Source organism: Cygnus atratus, chromosome 1, assembly GCF_013377495.2.
Source record: "Cygnus atratus isolate AKBS03 ecotype Queensland, Australia chromosome 1, CAtr_DNAZoo_HiC_assembly, whole genome shotgun sequence".
In the NCBI taxonomy this organism is placed as follows: domain Eukaryota; kingdom Metazoa; phylum Chordata; class Aves; order Anseriformes; family Anatidae; genus Cygnus; species Cygnus atratus.
Window position 1 is genome coordinate 114,162,759 of NC_066362.1, and position 13,975 is coordinate 114,176,733.

At 45.4% G+C, this 13,975-nt stretch overlaps 1 protein-coding gene across 1 annotated transcript in view; it reads left to right on the plus strand.

The window, feature by feature from the left end:
- Positions 1 to 631: 631 nt before the first annotated feature.
- Positions 632 to 13,975, plus strand: part of PCP4 (Purkinje cell protein 4) — a 52,127-nt gene continuing 38,783 nt past the window's right edge. The window contains exon 1 of the mRNA XM_035545885.2: positions 632 to 711. Coding sequence (XP_035401778.1) covers positions 703 to 711 — 9 coding nt within the window. The 5' untranslated portion in view covers positions 632 to 702. The remainder of the gene's footprint in view (positions 712 to 13,975) is intronic.

Genomic DNA, 13,975 nt, shown 5'->3' on the forward strand with positions numbered 1-13,975 from the left:
CAAATATAGTAATTGTGCTCCATCAAAAGATGGATACAGGAGTGGAACCGCATAATTTCCAAAGTTTTGTCTTAATTATTTTTTTTCTGAGGAAATTATCGAAAACACTCTTTTCCATCTTCTTTGGCAAGCAGCCCAATGAAGTAATAGTGAAGGTTTTGAGAGCAATGGCAGCGGGGCTCACACCATGGCTGACCCAGCTCAGCTGTAAGAGGGGACAAAGTTGGGTGACAAGACAAGGGCCCTGAAACTTTCCCCGCTTCACCTCTGACAGGACTTCACATTTTCAGAGCACTCCGCCACACGGGCTGGGGAGCTCACCCCTCGCCTCCCTCTGCGCCTGGCAGGCACAAATCCAGCAGCCCCAGCTTCGAGACCCGTTTTGAGGACGGCGAGAGAACCGCCCCAGTCCCAGTCCCAGTCCCAGTCCCAGTCCCAGTCCCAGTCCCAGTCCCCCCTCTCCACCCGCCGCCATTTTGTCCCGGCCTCCCCGTCGCCACCAGGGGGCGCCGCGGCCCCTCGAAATGGCGGCGGGGGGGCGACGGTGGTGAGGGGGGCGCAGGGGGGCTCGGCGCGGGGCGCGGCGCTCATTGGCTGGGGCCGGGCGGGCCGGGCGCGCGGCGCCGCTTCTTAAAGGGCGACGCGGGGCGGCGGGCGCGCGGCGCGGTGCGGGGCGGGTGCTGCCGGCGGGGTGCGGGCGAGATGAGCGAGGTGGGTGAGCGGCCGGCGGGGGGGGGGGGGGGTCGGGTATGGGGTACGTCTGCCGGGGGGGCTGAAATCCACAGCTTCTGTTAAACCTTCTTCTAATGAACCTCCACAGGTGTCTGTGCGCCTTCAAGGCACGAATCAGTGCAATACTTCATGCTTTGAAGGAGCATGTGCACCGCTGGGTGATAACTTAACAAAAAACCCTATACTTTAAAGATGTATTTATGGCTTTGCACAGGGACAGGGTGTGTAATGAGTTGTGTGGGCTCGCGGAGGAAAAATGCCCTGCTTGTAGTTGATGCAAACTTTGTAAATATTGTCCTGGGGAGGGTTATAAGTAAGGGGAAAAAATGCAAACAGTGCCAAGCATGAAAGGATCGCTGTGTGCTTGTAAATAAATAAGCTGAGAAATATCTTTTTTTTTTTTTCAGTGGAAGCATTCTTGGGACAAACAAGTATTTTTTTCTTAAAAGTGTATTCAGGCAGGATGGCTAGTGACAGTCAGTGGATCAAATGCCTGGTGGAAGCAGCTAGCAGAATTCCAAATGCTCTAGTGCACCTTTTTGGGGGATCAGGAGAGAGATCTACAATTACACCTTATCCAGCACCTATTTCTAGGGGCTAGCTCCTGTCATAGAAGACCTGCTGCTGCTTTAACAAATGGATATTCCTTTCTTAGCAACCTGCAGAAAGCAAAAGCAATGCCAAGTAAGTTCAGGCTGTAGTTACTGTGCAGATGTTATACTTGGTGTATTTTTTAGGTAAGCGACTTGAAGAGTAAACCTGAGGCAGATGGAGAGCAGTGTAGCAGCATGGTCTCTGGCTAAGAGATTTGTGAGGAGCAGCTTACCTTTTGGTTTGCAGGTCAGGCTAAATGGAGAACACGGAGGAAATCCTCACCGTGTTTTTCTGCTGCTCCCAGAGATCAGACAGTCCAGGTGTAATGCAGCACGCTGTCTGTGACCTCTCCTTGCTCCTGCCTGCATTTGAATCAGCTGGATAGAGTTCATGCAGTAGGCTTTTAATGTAACTATACTTTTGCCACTCACATTGGCTACTGCTTTAAGATAGGATTTGGGGGGAAAGAAATTCTGAAGAGGAATGGTAGGGTGATGCTGCTGTGCTTACTGCAACTGTGCAAGGCACTGTTAGGTTATAGTCCTGTGCCCAGCTGTATTTGCTCAGTAATTACCCCTTGATAGTTTGAATTATATTGCTCGCTTTGTGTGCGGTAAGTCCCAATAAACATCAAGATCACTGTTAATACCAGCACAGGGGTTCTCTATTCATAATGTGTTTCCCAGTGCCTAACAGAACAGTATTCCCAGCACACCTCCAGAGCCAGAAATGATGTCTCTCTGGTGCAGCACTAAGCCCTATACAGATGACACTTAAGAGTGCAGTCAGTGTCTTCAGTCCTATCGTCACTGTCATTCAACAGATAACATTAGAGTGTTTATTGCCCACAGCTCCAGTGAAGAAAAGCTTCCTTGCTGTTACTTGCCTGCCAGCTGTTACTCAAAAGACCATTCTGTTTCCAACGGGCAGGGGAAAGCAACTGGACCTGTCCAAACCACTTCAGTATGAAAGACTGCTTAAATACAGAGGCAAAAAAAGATCAGCAGAAAGCAAGCTCCTTAGACATCTGTTTGCTGTATTTTGATGGGGGTTTTGGTGGATTTTGCTTGTAATGCTGTAACTGAAAAATATTTTGATTTTTCTCTGTCCTAATCTGCCAGAAAATCTGAGGACAGTGATTAAAAAAGGCTCCTCTAGAGCCATGGAAAGATTACTTGAAAGTGGTACTGAGATGGTGAGAAGGCTTTTGCTTATGTTAATAATTGTTAGGATTTGAGTGGAACTTAAAATGCGGTTGTAGAAGCCTCTGAAGGGAGCTTTCAGATCCCTTGGAAGTTACTTGCTGAGACTTTGCATGGATTCTTATTTTACTGCCTCCAGCTAAATTAACTTATTTCCTGTTTATGGACGGTGATTACCAGTCTCCTGATGGAGAAAGCTGAAGAGAAAGCAGCTGTTAATCTGACTATAGTACTTTATTTTTTAGCAGCTAACTCCTTTCAGAACAGATAAAGAATTTTCTTCTGCAGAAAAAAAAAAACATTCACTTCATCTGCAGTTTGTTTGAATGTTTAAGATGCTCTGACTGCTGGGCAAAGCTCTGGCACTGTAAATAGTTACAGGGAAGCTGAGGTATAAGGGCTTACCTAGTAGTATTGTGCAAGTGTCCAAACAAATTTAGTACTAGATGCATCTTGGTTTGAGCTGGAGATGGTTCACTTAGCTGCATGGGAGCTTCTCAAACTTCATTAAGTACTGAAATGCATTTTTAGGTGTTGAAGTAACTTGGAAAATCTGTCCTCAAATAACTGAGGAGCCTTTTCTCTAGGTCTGTAGGTGTTTTCCTTCATCTTTAATGAGCCTAGAGAGAACGGCAATGCTGTAAAATGTCAGCTACTGTCAGTGAGCATCTAGGAGACAGGTGCAGCACTTCCATTGAAGATCTCTGGTCACCTAGGATGAACTGGGGGAAGTGATCTTGGGTACTGGGTTCATAGAAGAATGCCAAATAACTATTCACAACCACCAGTGAGTCTCTATACTCAACAGTGGCATAAGCTTGATTCACCTCAATGAATCCTGTCATCTTGTCAGAGACTTAACTGATGCTCTGGGTATGATGCCTGGTCATGATGAGAGTGCCGCTCACAAGAAGCATTTTTACAACTTCACACAAACATTTTTACAACATTCATTGCCACACCTACCTCCTGTGTTGAATGACTCTGGCTTTTGGAGTCAGATCTGGACCTGGGAAGGAGCACATGCAAGTGGTAGGGTATTAACAGCCCTGGATGCTGTTCCCGTGGTTCAGGGATGAAGCACATGTGTAATGAGACTGGATGAATTTGTTTCCTCTTGTTAAAGTGTTGTTTCCTAACAATTGAAGAGTTAGTGGTATTTTTGGGGCAGGGGTGGAGTTCAGCTTCAATGTGTAATCTATGTGCCTAGCTTCAGGAGACCCATTCAGGAAAAATACCTAATCAACGCGTGCCCCAGGCTCCTGTGGCTTAGGGGAAGAACATGCCTTGGAAAAGCCTTACACAACCTGACTGACATGTTCTACTGATTACCAGGGTGCTGACGTGCCCGCCTAAGGCAGGGTTTGAGACAGCAACTCTGTGTGTCTGGGGAGCAGTCTAGCTAGCAGAGAGCAGCAAGAATATTCCATCTTGTCTTCTGCAGCAGGTGCCAAGCAATGGGGCACGTATAATTCACTGGGCACATGTAATTCATAAGTCACCAGAAGAGAGCTATGGGGGTCTCACTCTGTAGAGTGCTTAGGTCTCTTAGCTGGGGACTTGATCTGTGCGTAAATGCTTTTTTGTCACACTTTGAATACAGACAACCCCAGCCTGTGCATCTCCCTTGATGTGCGGCAAACTTCACGTTGTCTTACATTCCCTCTGGGCTCTTGAATTCTGCACCAACTGCTGTGTTGTGCCCACCTCCTAAAGGATCACAAAGGGGGTGTGTGTGGTTGTGTGACGTGCGATGGGGATGTGCAGGGTATTTCTGGCTCATCAGCTGTCAGTTCAGATCTCATGGGATGTGCCTAATGGCTCACATCTGCAGCCCGAAGCACTTAATTTGTGTGTTTTGGTGCTCAGATCACCTTCAGGTAGGTACCCAGACAGTCTAATCGGCAAAGATGGAGGCATCACTGGAAACGTGATGTGCCATTACACAGGGGTCAAAGACTTCTCAGAAATCTGAGCTTCACCCACCTTTGGGGTGGGAGGAGACACTTGCCACCAAGGCAGTCTCTGTGTCTGTCTTCAAAACTGGTGGTGTGGGCATGTCCCTAGCTTGGCAAAGCACCATAAGGTGTCTGCTTCCTTCCAGGTTGAGGGAGAACCTGGAGGATGTTTCCATCCCTCCAGACAAGTACTCTCGCCAAGAGGCTGTTACAGAAGGAGAGGAGTGTGGCCAAGAATGAAATGCTAGGCAGATGTGGAGGTTTCTGCCTGGAACTGTAGCTGGATCAGGTAGTTAAGTGGGAAAACTGTGTCGCCTTCATGGATTGCTCTCCTGAATGTGGCTTAATATATTCCTGAAACAGAGGAAAACTTGTGGGGTCTTGGGTTATGGGACCAGATCTGTTTAAACACTGAAGTGAGGATTTTAACACCAATCCTGGATAGCAGTAAATCAAAAAACTGGTGTTTGTAGGGGGACAAGATGCAATGTTAGTTCAAAGCAGCTATTTTCCTCTGAGGTGCTTGCAGTCCTGGGGGGTGTCTGAGCAAGCCAGACTTCTATTGTATGTGCGGGAAGATGACACCCTTCTGTATGCATTTTTTTTTTTTCAGATACTGTGGAGACCCCCAGCTGTTAAACTGCCAGCTTTGCTGAGGGTATAACCACAGCAGCTACACAGCTGCACAGCTCTGAAGTGCAGCAAGAGCACGGCAGGGTTGAGGAGGAAACTCTGCAGCTGTTGTAGGATGGGGGTGGGATAGGGAAGGCGCATGAACATCAGTTTTTAATTTTAGCTCAAATCTATTTATTAGCTGGGTGGTAAATTGCAGCTCGAAAGAGGAGGAAGAAGGGAGAACAATAAGTTTTTATCTGTCACTTTGCCCACTCCTTCCATCAGAGTGGATTCAGTGGGATAAGGCATTTTCTAAAATAGCACTTAGAAATGAGGTTGGAAGTTAATCTCCTTAATTTGGTGAAGCTGGCAGATGCACTCTTTAGAAAGAATCATGTTAGTATTCTTGCAATGTGTGTAATGCCAACAGATTAAAACAATGCTCTAATAAAGGACAGTTAGCTTTGGAAGTATATTTCAGATCATATTTCCTTGTAAGAGTAACTTAAAAACTGCTGCACTTGTACAATGGGAAAGCTCCATGAATGAACTTGTACAATGGGAAAGCTCCATCTTCAAGCTTCCAGCATGAAGATTAATAGAATATTGTTCCAGGCTGCAAAAGCATATTACTTTCTAGTCAGATGTCCCTAAATCTAATATATTGGCTAGCTTACAAGAATCATCTTCCAACAGTTTCTACGCTGGATCATGCTCATGACGACCCGTGTCATATGGTAGTAGGCCACCACTGTTCCTGCTGAAGTTAACTGCTATCAAAGCTTGCTGGATATTTCATTATTGACTTTAATAAAATATTTCATTTCCAGGCCAATGTTTGCTATTGTCTGCCTTGCTTTTTTTTTCTCTTAGAGATGACTTGGAAGATGTCTCAGTGTTTACAGGTTTTCTCTATAACTGCACTACAAAAGAACTTGTAATAGAGTGGCTAGACCTAGACACAGGGTATGTAAATCATGAGACACCCACTTCTTGGCTGAAGAGGACTGGGAGAAGGCTGTGTGCATCATAGGAAAGCTATGCCTTCCTTCATCCTGTCAGTTGCAACAGAGCCTTAAAATCACAGAGCCATGTAGCACTTAAAAGGATCCTACGCCTTGCAGAGGATAATGAAGACGAGTAACAGTCTCTTTTCTCTAAGAAAAGGTGTTCTGTGTTTTTCCTCAGTTGTTTGGACACTGGTTTAACAAAAATAGACATGCTAAATAAACAGAAAGCAGGTAAAATAACCAACATCCTTCTTCCCTTCTACTTTTAATAGTGACAATTATTCATTATTTCTGTTACAGAAACGGATGCAAGAGAGATCATAGTCTACTTGTCTCTTGTTAGAAAAATGAATGGCAGTCTTCATGGAGTAAGCTCAGAGCAAGCAACTACAGAAGAGCTGCAATTACAAAACTTGTTTTTAATGACAGGATTTGGGGGGCTCACAATTCATCCCCACTCCATGTCTCTAGCCTGGTCTCAGGGTGGTCTCCAGGTGGGGAAGCTGTACAAGTGTCACCTAGGCCAAGTTCAGCTGGTGCTTTCTCATCTGCTCTGTTCATACCCCATGGCATACAGCCTCACTTATGCGCCAACATGGAACTTGGAGGAAGAAGCACAACTTTAGTCAGAAGTGAAAATTGTCTGCTTACATGCCTTGAATGCTAGTTAGAGCTGAATTGTCTTTCCTCTTGAAAAGTACTGTTTTACAGACACTGAGCGTTCCTACGTTACCGCCTTAGTATGCAGTGCATGAAACGTGACCCTGAGCAGAGGTGTAGCTGATACTGTGAGTACAGCAACAGCAGGCAGAATGATGGTAGGGATCTTTTGTTAAAGCTGAAAGTAAAAAACAAAGGGTGAGGAAATGCTGTTAAAGGTGGTGTCCTTCTGACTTCAGAGATTCCCAGATTAGAGACAGCAAACTGGTGAGGAGGGTTGTACTAGGTCATCAGATGGGAGAGCTGCAGATTCTCTTGTGTGGGGAGAGTGCTAGCTATGGCAAAGCGTGTGCAAGCAATTGTATATTTAGTGTCACAAACAGGGTCTTGGTGTCCAAGTGCCTGGTGGAGAGGAGGTGCAAGCTGCTTTGTTACCAGCCTTATTTGCTGCCCTTTGGCTGGCAGGTTTGATTCTAGCTGCACTGTGGAGCTAGCTGCCCAATAGCGCCAGCAGGACCAGGAAAATGCAGTAACAGAACCAGATAAACAGGAAACAAATGTTCAGGCTATAATGGCCTAAACTCAAAGGCTGTGTGCTGCTGTGCACTTGAGCAGGGGAAGGTCATGTGTTGGATCACCACACAACACGGCTGTCCTAAAAATGGAGAAGAGCAAAGATCTGCAGGGATCCTGGCTAGTTGTATGCTGGTGTAGATGCATTCGTAGGGATTTTAGCTATCTTCTGTCATCACCAGAAAAGGTGCAGTTCAGAAATGCCCAAGTAGATGCTGACCAGACCTATCCGTGGAAACAGGACAACTCTCAGTGCAGTGTTGTGCTTAAGTTTGTTAATCTTGCCAACAGTTAGTAGACTCTTTCCAAGTGAATTGGTGAGACAGCTGAAATGCTCCTGTTAAATCAGTCTATCTAGCAGGAACTAGTAGGTTTGTATATGAGAAGCAGTATTTGATAGAAAGTGCTTTAGTTTTGTAGGGGATGGAAGAGTAGTTTGAGGGAAATTAGGGACCTGCACAGCTTCAAAACCCCTGGAGAGAGCACTGGAAAGCAGACAGTACCTGCTGCTCGTGCCTGGGGATGCTTTTCATCTGCATCTACCCCCTGAGACATCCAAAATAAGTTTTCCAAGACAGCAGATATCATGGCCGTTAATCTGCCTTGACGGTGCTTTGTTCTCTACAAATCTAACACTAGAGGGATTACCAAGCGCTGAGATTGTAGTTGGTGGCATTCTGACTACAGAAGATAAATTTCAAGGAAAAGAGTATCGAGGTCATGGTAACTCCCAAATTGGTGCAAGTGTATTATGGGTGTAAAGTAGATGACACAAAGCTGAATAGATCTGAAGGCATCTCTTGATTCCTTGAGGATTTTCGTGAGATTGGACCTTTTCCTAATAACCCGCAGGACATGAAGGAAGACCAGTGATTTGTGAGGATCTTTTTATAGTTATGGTAATACTTTCCCACAAAAAGTTTGCCATTAGTGGATTAGTGTTTCCAAGCCAGAGGTATTCAGCTGATTCATGTCTGACCAGACCTACTACCCACATCCTGCTTTACATGCACATCTCTACAAAGAAGTGGTGTGTGTTTCAGCAAAGCCCTCAGTAGGCTCTAGGGTGATGTTGTGCTGAAGAGAGGAAAGAGTGCCCTCTTCTACTAGAGGGTGGGAGAGCTGGGGTTTGGATGTGCAAGGTAAGCTTATCTTTAGAAGGGGCTCACCACTAAATCAGACAAGGTGAGAGTAGATGTCAGGAGGTAGCTGCAACGCTATCTTGTGAGGGAGAGAGGCTGGCCTGAGATAAGCCAAAATGTGTAACACCTACCTAAATATGAAAACGTGACAGTGCTCAAGTCCAAGTTTCGGGTGGAGCAGTAGGGGACAGGTACAGACACAGAAAAATAATTCTTATAAAGATCACAAGCATGCCTTTCATCTGATTTCTCATGCTTTTTATCCTCTAGTTCTAATGGTATAAGTAATGAGATTACTGCTGTCTCTACCTTCCCACTGCAGAAAATATGCTTCTCTTTTAAATCCCTATGATTAAACTATTTTTAGTTTAAGATACTGAATATTCTGCATACTGAATTTTTAAGCAGAATTTCAACACTAGTTGAAATACCCTGTACAATGTCTTTTATTGGAGCTTGAGATACTGTGTGATGTTCAGGAAAGAAATCTGAGCAACACTGAAAGCCAATTCCTTGAATTCCTAACATGTATTAGTGAAATGTGAGGTGAAGGGAGATAGAAGATGGAAACTGCTACAAATTAGGCTAGGCAGACAGCTTTCTGGAAATGGTGGAAAAATAAAACATGAAGCTTCATAGCTACTTCATACATATCACTACTCCACTCAGATCTGACAGATAACTCAGCAACAGAAAAGAGAGCAAGCACATTGTTGGCTTGGCACACTTTTGAAACACGTGCCAGCACACGTGTGCTGCAGTTTAAGCAGGTCAGCCAAATGCCTAAGGCAGGCCAACTTCATGCCGATTTTAATTGTCCAGTCAGACGTGGCTAGCTATCACTTCAGTTCATTTCCCAAGCTATGGGACAGCGCTGGCATCCAAGCCAAGCCAAAGGAAGCTCTCATGTAAGGTTGCAGGAATATTTGCAGTGATTTCTGAGTGCTGCCTTGTATTCCTGGCTTTGGCTAAAAGCTCGGTGTGCTTGGTGGACATTCTGGAGCTCAGCTTGTGACACAGACCTGCAAATGCAAAAAAATAGTTAGCTAAGGATCTAGCATTAATGGTGTGAATTGCAAAAAAAAAATATATATATATATATCTTGCAAATCTGAATCCTAACTATCTTTTGTGGTCCTGTCATGTAAGACTTAAATAAATAGATGTTTTTGTCAGACTGCAGCACGTCAGACAGCACAAAGCTGGATCTAAATGAGTGTTGTAATCTGCTTTCTGTGTGAAACTTCTCTAAGGAATGTATTTTCTATCTAGTCACAGGATGGGTCTGTTAGGATATTAACACAATGAATGCATGGCTTTATTTCCTGGAGGAGCACATTGAAGTCCTCTTTTTAATGTCTTTGCATGATGGGTTGTCATGTCTATGTGTTAGTAAGGTGAATATGTCTAGTTGGATAACATTGTTCTTCCACTTCATATGCAAGGCACAAAGTGCAGATGGGACCTTGGTACATAATGGGAGACTGATGATGGAGTGACAGATAACTATTTGGAGTGCAGAAAATGCAAATTTTCATTGAACTTGCATTGGAAGTCACGGTACTGTAGAGGGGGAGTGTTTGAAACAATGTGGCGGGGAAGCTTTTGGTGAATCTGTTTGGCCAGATTTGAAAAAGTGGATTTGAGCCAGCAATGTGCGCTTGCAGCCCAGAAAGCCAACTGTATCCTGGGCTGCATCAAAAGCAGCGTGGCCAGCAGGGCGAGGGAGGTGATTCTGCCCCTCTGCTCTGCTCTTCTGAGACCCCACCTGGAGCAGGTGGGTACATTTGGGGCCCCAGCACAAGAAGGACATGGACGTGTTGGAGCAAGTCCATAGGAGGGCCATGAGGATGCTCAGAGGGCTGGAGCACCTCTCCTATGAAGCCAGGCTGAGGGAGTTGGGGTTGTTCAGCCTGGAGAAGAGAAGGCTCCAGGGAGACCTTACAGCAGCCTTCCGGTACCTAAAGGGGGCCTACAGGAAAGCTGGGGAGGGACTCTTTGTCAGGGAGTGCAGTGATAAGACAAGGGGTAATGGCTTTAAAGTAGAAGAGGGTAGGTTTGCATTAGATATTAGGAAGAAATTCTTCACTCAGAGAGAGGGAGGTGAGGCACTGGACCAGGTTGCCCAGAGAAGCTGTGGATGCCCCATCCCTGGAGGTGTTCAAGGCCAGGCTGGATGGGGCTTTGGGCAGCCCGGTCTGGTGGGAGGTGTCCCTGCCCATGGCAGGGGGGTGGAACTAGACAATCCTTAAGGTCCCTTCCTGCCCAAATCATCCTGTGGTTCTGTGATTTCCCCTGGACTCATTCCAAGGCTAGGGCACTACAGGAACTGGAGAACATTTAGTCCTAGAGCAGATAAACTTGGTGAGTCTGTGCTAGCTCCAGGGAGCTTGGGAACTACCTACAGCTACACTGAAAATTGCTTTCTTAATTTCTCTGCTGCTATTAATAATGAAGCTGATAGTATCATCGATTTCACTGAGCAGATGCAGGGTCATGGGAACTTCTGATATGTGGAAATCCCGATTTTCCAGACAGCTCTTGGACAGAGCTAGTGATCTAGCTTTTTTTCTGCTTTCTGTGGATGAACATGTATGATTGCTGTCCCTGACGCTTGGCAATCAAAGTGACCTTGTGCATCACCCTGTTCATTCTCCTTCTTAGTGTGGTGGGTTTATTTCTAATCGCTTGGCTGCTGTTTAGACTCGCAGTGCCAAGGCAGCTTTGTTCTGAGCCGTATCACACTCGGAACAAAGCAGCTCCCCCAAAGTCTCAGCGGGCCGGTTTCAATATGGGTTTCAACAATGCGGGACAAATCCTCCATCGAGCGCGGCCCAATTTCAAGGCTGCTTCAGCTGCCAATTCAGGGTTCCCCGTGCAGGGATCCCCTGGTGGCACAGGGCCAAAGATAACAGGTCTGCATCATCTCTCTGCGCAGCTGGCCCCTGGGCCGGGTGCGCTGCCAAGGCTGCTGCGTGCTCTCCGTCCGTATCCAGTGATTCCCCTGCTGCTGGAACAGCCTGGCAAGGAGCTGCTGTCGTAGCTGCAAATGGCTCTGGGGATGCTTGTGGTAGCTGCCTGTGACCACGCAGGCTGCCCAGGGGGGTAAAGTGATGCATAAACGACCGTGCTGCTTCCTCTTGCTGGCGTCTTGAAAAATCAGAAGGCTTTGCCTTACGGCGGGGGCAGAAAGTTGCTTTGTATGGCAACTGGAAACTGCCGTAATTAATACCTTTTCAAAATCCAGCTGGCCAGTTCTAGCAGGCTGTAATAACATCTGTAATAAGACTGTAGTAACATCTGTTTACCTCTGAAATATATAGGGAAATGGAAAGAGAACAAATTTGGTTTGAACTGTACAGCTGGAAATAAAAAAGCCAACAGCAAAAAGACCAGAACTTCTGCAGACTGGGAAGATGCACACACAGACTGTTTTAATAATGTTAAAGTCGATATGATCAGATATGAAGCAATTTGTCAGCGCAGACTTTTGCCATTAATAACCAAGCTGTCCCTTGAAGACAGCCTCTAACTCAATTACAGCTGGGCTTGTATCTCAGTGAATTAAATTACCCTGAATTTCAGAAGGGTTTGGAAGAATGAAATATAAAGTAAATACTTGTAAAAAACAAAACAAAACAAAACAAAACACATCCATAATCAGTTATATCATGCCTGAGCAAGGAGCCTGACCCCTTAATTGGTTTAGGGCACTCTTCCTATCCAGGGATGCTAATATTAAAGAGTACCCAGGATCCCTTCTGAATCCAAACACTCGATCCCCAAGGTTCTGAATTGCTCCTAATCAAGTGCCACAGTCAGCTGCCATTATCTGTCTGCTCTGCCTGCACAGACGGCCGAGGCTTACAGCTGAGGCATGCTATTTGAACACGACTAGGCTGCCTCTGTCTGTGAGCTGTTTTGGTACTGCCTGGCTGCATGGACACAGCCCTTCAGGTACTTGTGTTGCTCTGTGTTTTGTTCCACTGCCAGGTGGAGATTTCTAGGAGGTAATGCAACATCACAGGGAGATGCAGATCCGTGTTGAGCTGACCAGTGATTAAATTTTGAGGGATCTATGCAGCAAACAAAATATTTCACATCAGGAACATTAAAATAATCTAAAATTAAAAAAAAATTAATGACTCCAAACCATTTTTTGATTAGAACACCATGGCTTCCAAATCCTTTTTATCAGTAATTTTTGATTCATCTACGGTCCAGCTCTTTAGGAAAAACCCAGCTCAGAATAAAAGTAACTGCCCAAATCCTTGTGGGATGTAAAGAGATGCTTTCCCAACAGTGCTGGAACAGATCTCCCAGAGAGGGTTTGGATTCTCTGCCCTTGGAGGCTTGCAGGACTTGGCTTGGCATAGAACTGCAGTGTTCCCCTTGGGGTGTTTGTGGGGCCAGGGACTAACGGAGGTACCTTCCAGCCCTGCTTATAAGACTGAAATTCTGCTGCCTTCCAGCTGTACTCCCTCATTTTTGAGCTAGGGCTATTACATCTTCGTTCCCTTGTGGCCAGCAGCCTAAGATTATAGTGGTTCCCACTGTGCTTTAAAGAAATAGAGAAAAAAAGGTTTCTCGAATGTTTCAAAGCAAGGTATGGTTTAGTACTCAGAAGGAAGCACTGACCTGCTCAGATTTTTGGTTCCCAGAGCCAAATTGTGGTGCTTTCTCCCCACGTTGCAGGCTGTTGCCTGTTCTGTTGGACTGAAACAGCTGTGGGTGGGAGATGTCAATTACATTACTGGAGTGATCGAAAGAGACAATTAAGCTCTATATTTATTTATTTATTTCAGCTGGACCATTTTGATGATTGTTTTCAGCACAGCTCTGCAGAAATCTTACTTTTCACTGCAATAATCGTAGTGCTGCTATTTTCTATATGACCTTGCAAACAATTGTGTCCATACAAATGAGGCCTTGGGGATGGAGAGGTGTGGCCGGATTGGGCCAGACGGGGAAGTGGGAGTTCTCAAGGCTGGTTTCCTGCTCCAAACAGCCCTTTCTAGGACTGCGGTACCAAATCTGATGCTACCAGTAGATAAGAAATAATAGGAGGAAAAAAAAATAAAAGAGACCACCTTGAAAACCTCAGTCATTTTTCATTTATACCACTCAGCTTAATCAATCTATTTTTATATAATTGAAATACTCCTCTTGGGTCACCTTGATGTTTCCTCGTTATCACTTTGCAGGGTAATTAGGATATGGGCTGTATCAGCCTTGTCCAAATGAGAGCTGAGGTAATTTTTTGGCGATTGGTGTTTGAAGGCTTATTCCACAGTTAATTTTATTCTGTTTACCCTTTGCTTAACAAAACCTAACATGAAGTTTAGAGATTTCGCAGTACTGCAGTGAGGTTCCAGCTCTTACTAAAGCAAGTAATGCTGCTGAAGTAAAGACAAGTACTTGTCCACATGTGAGTTACACCTGTAAATAAGCCTTGCAGGATCAAGCCCTATGTTTCCTGCAGAAAAGAT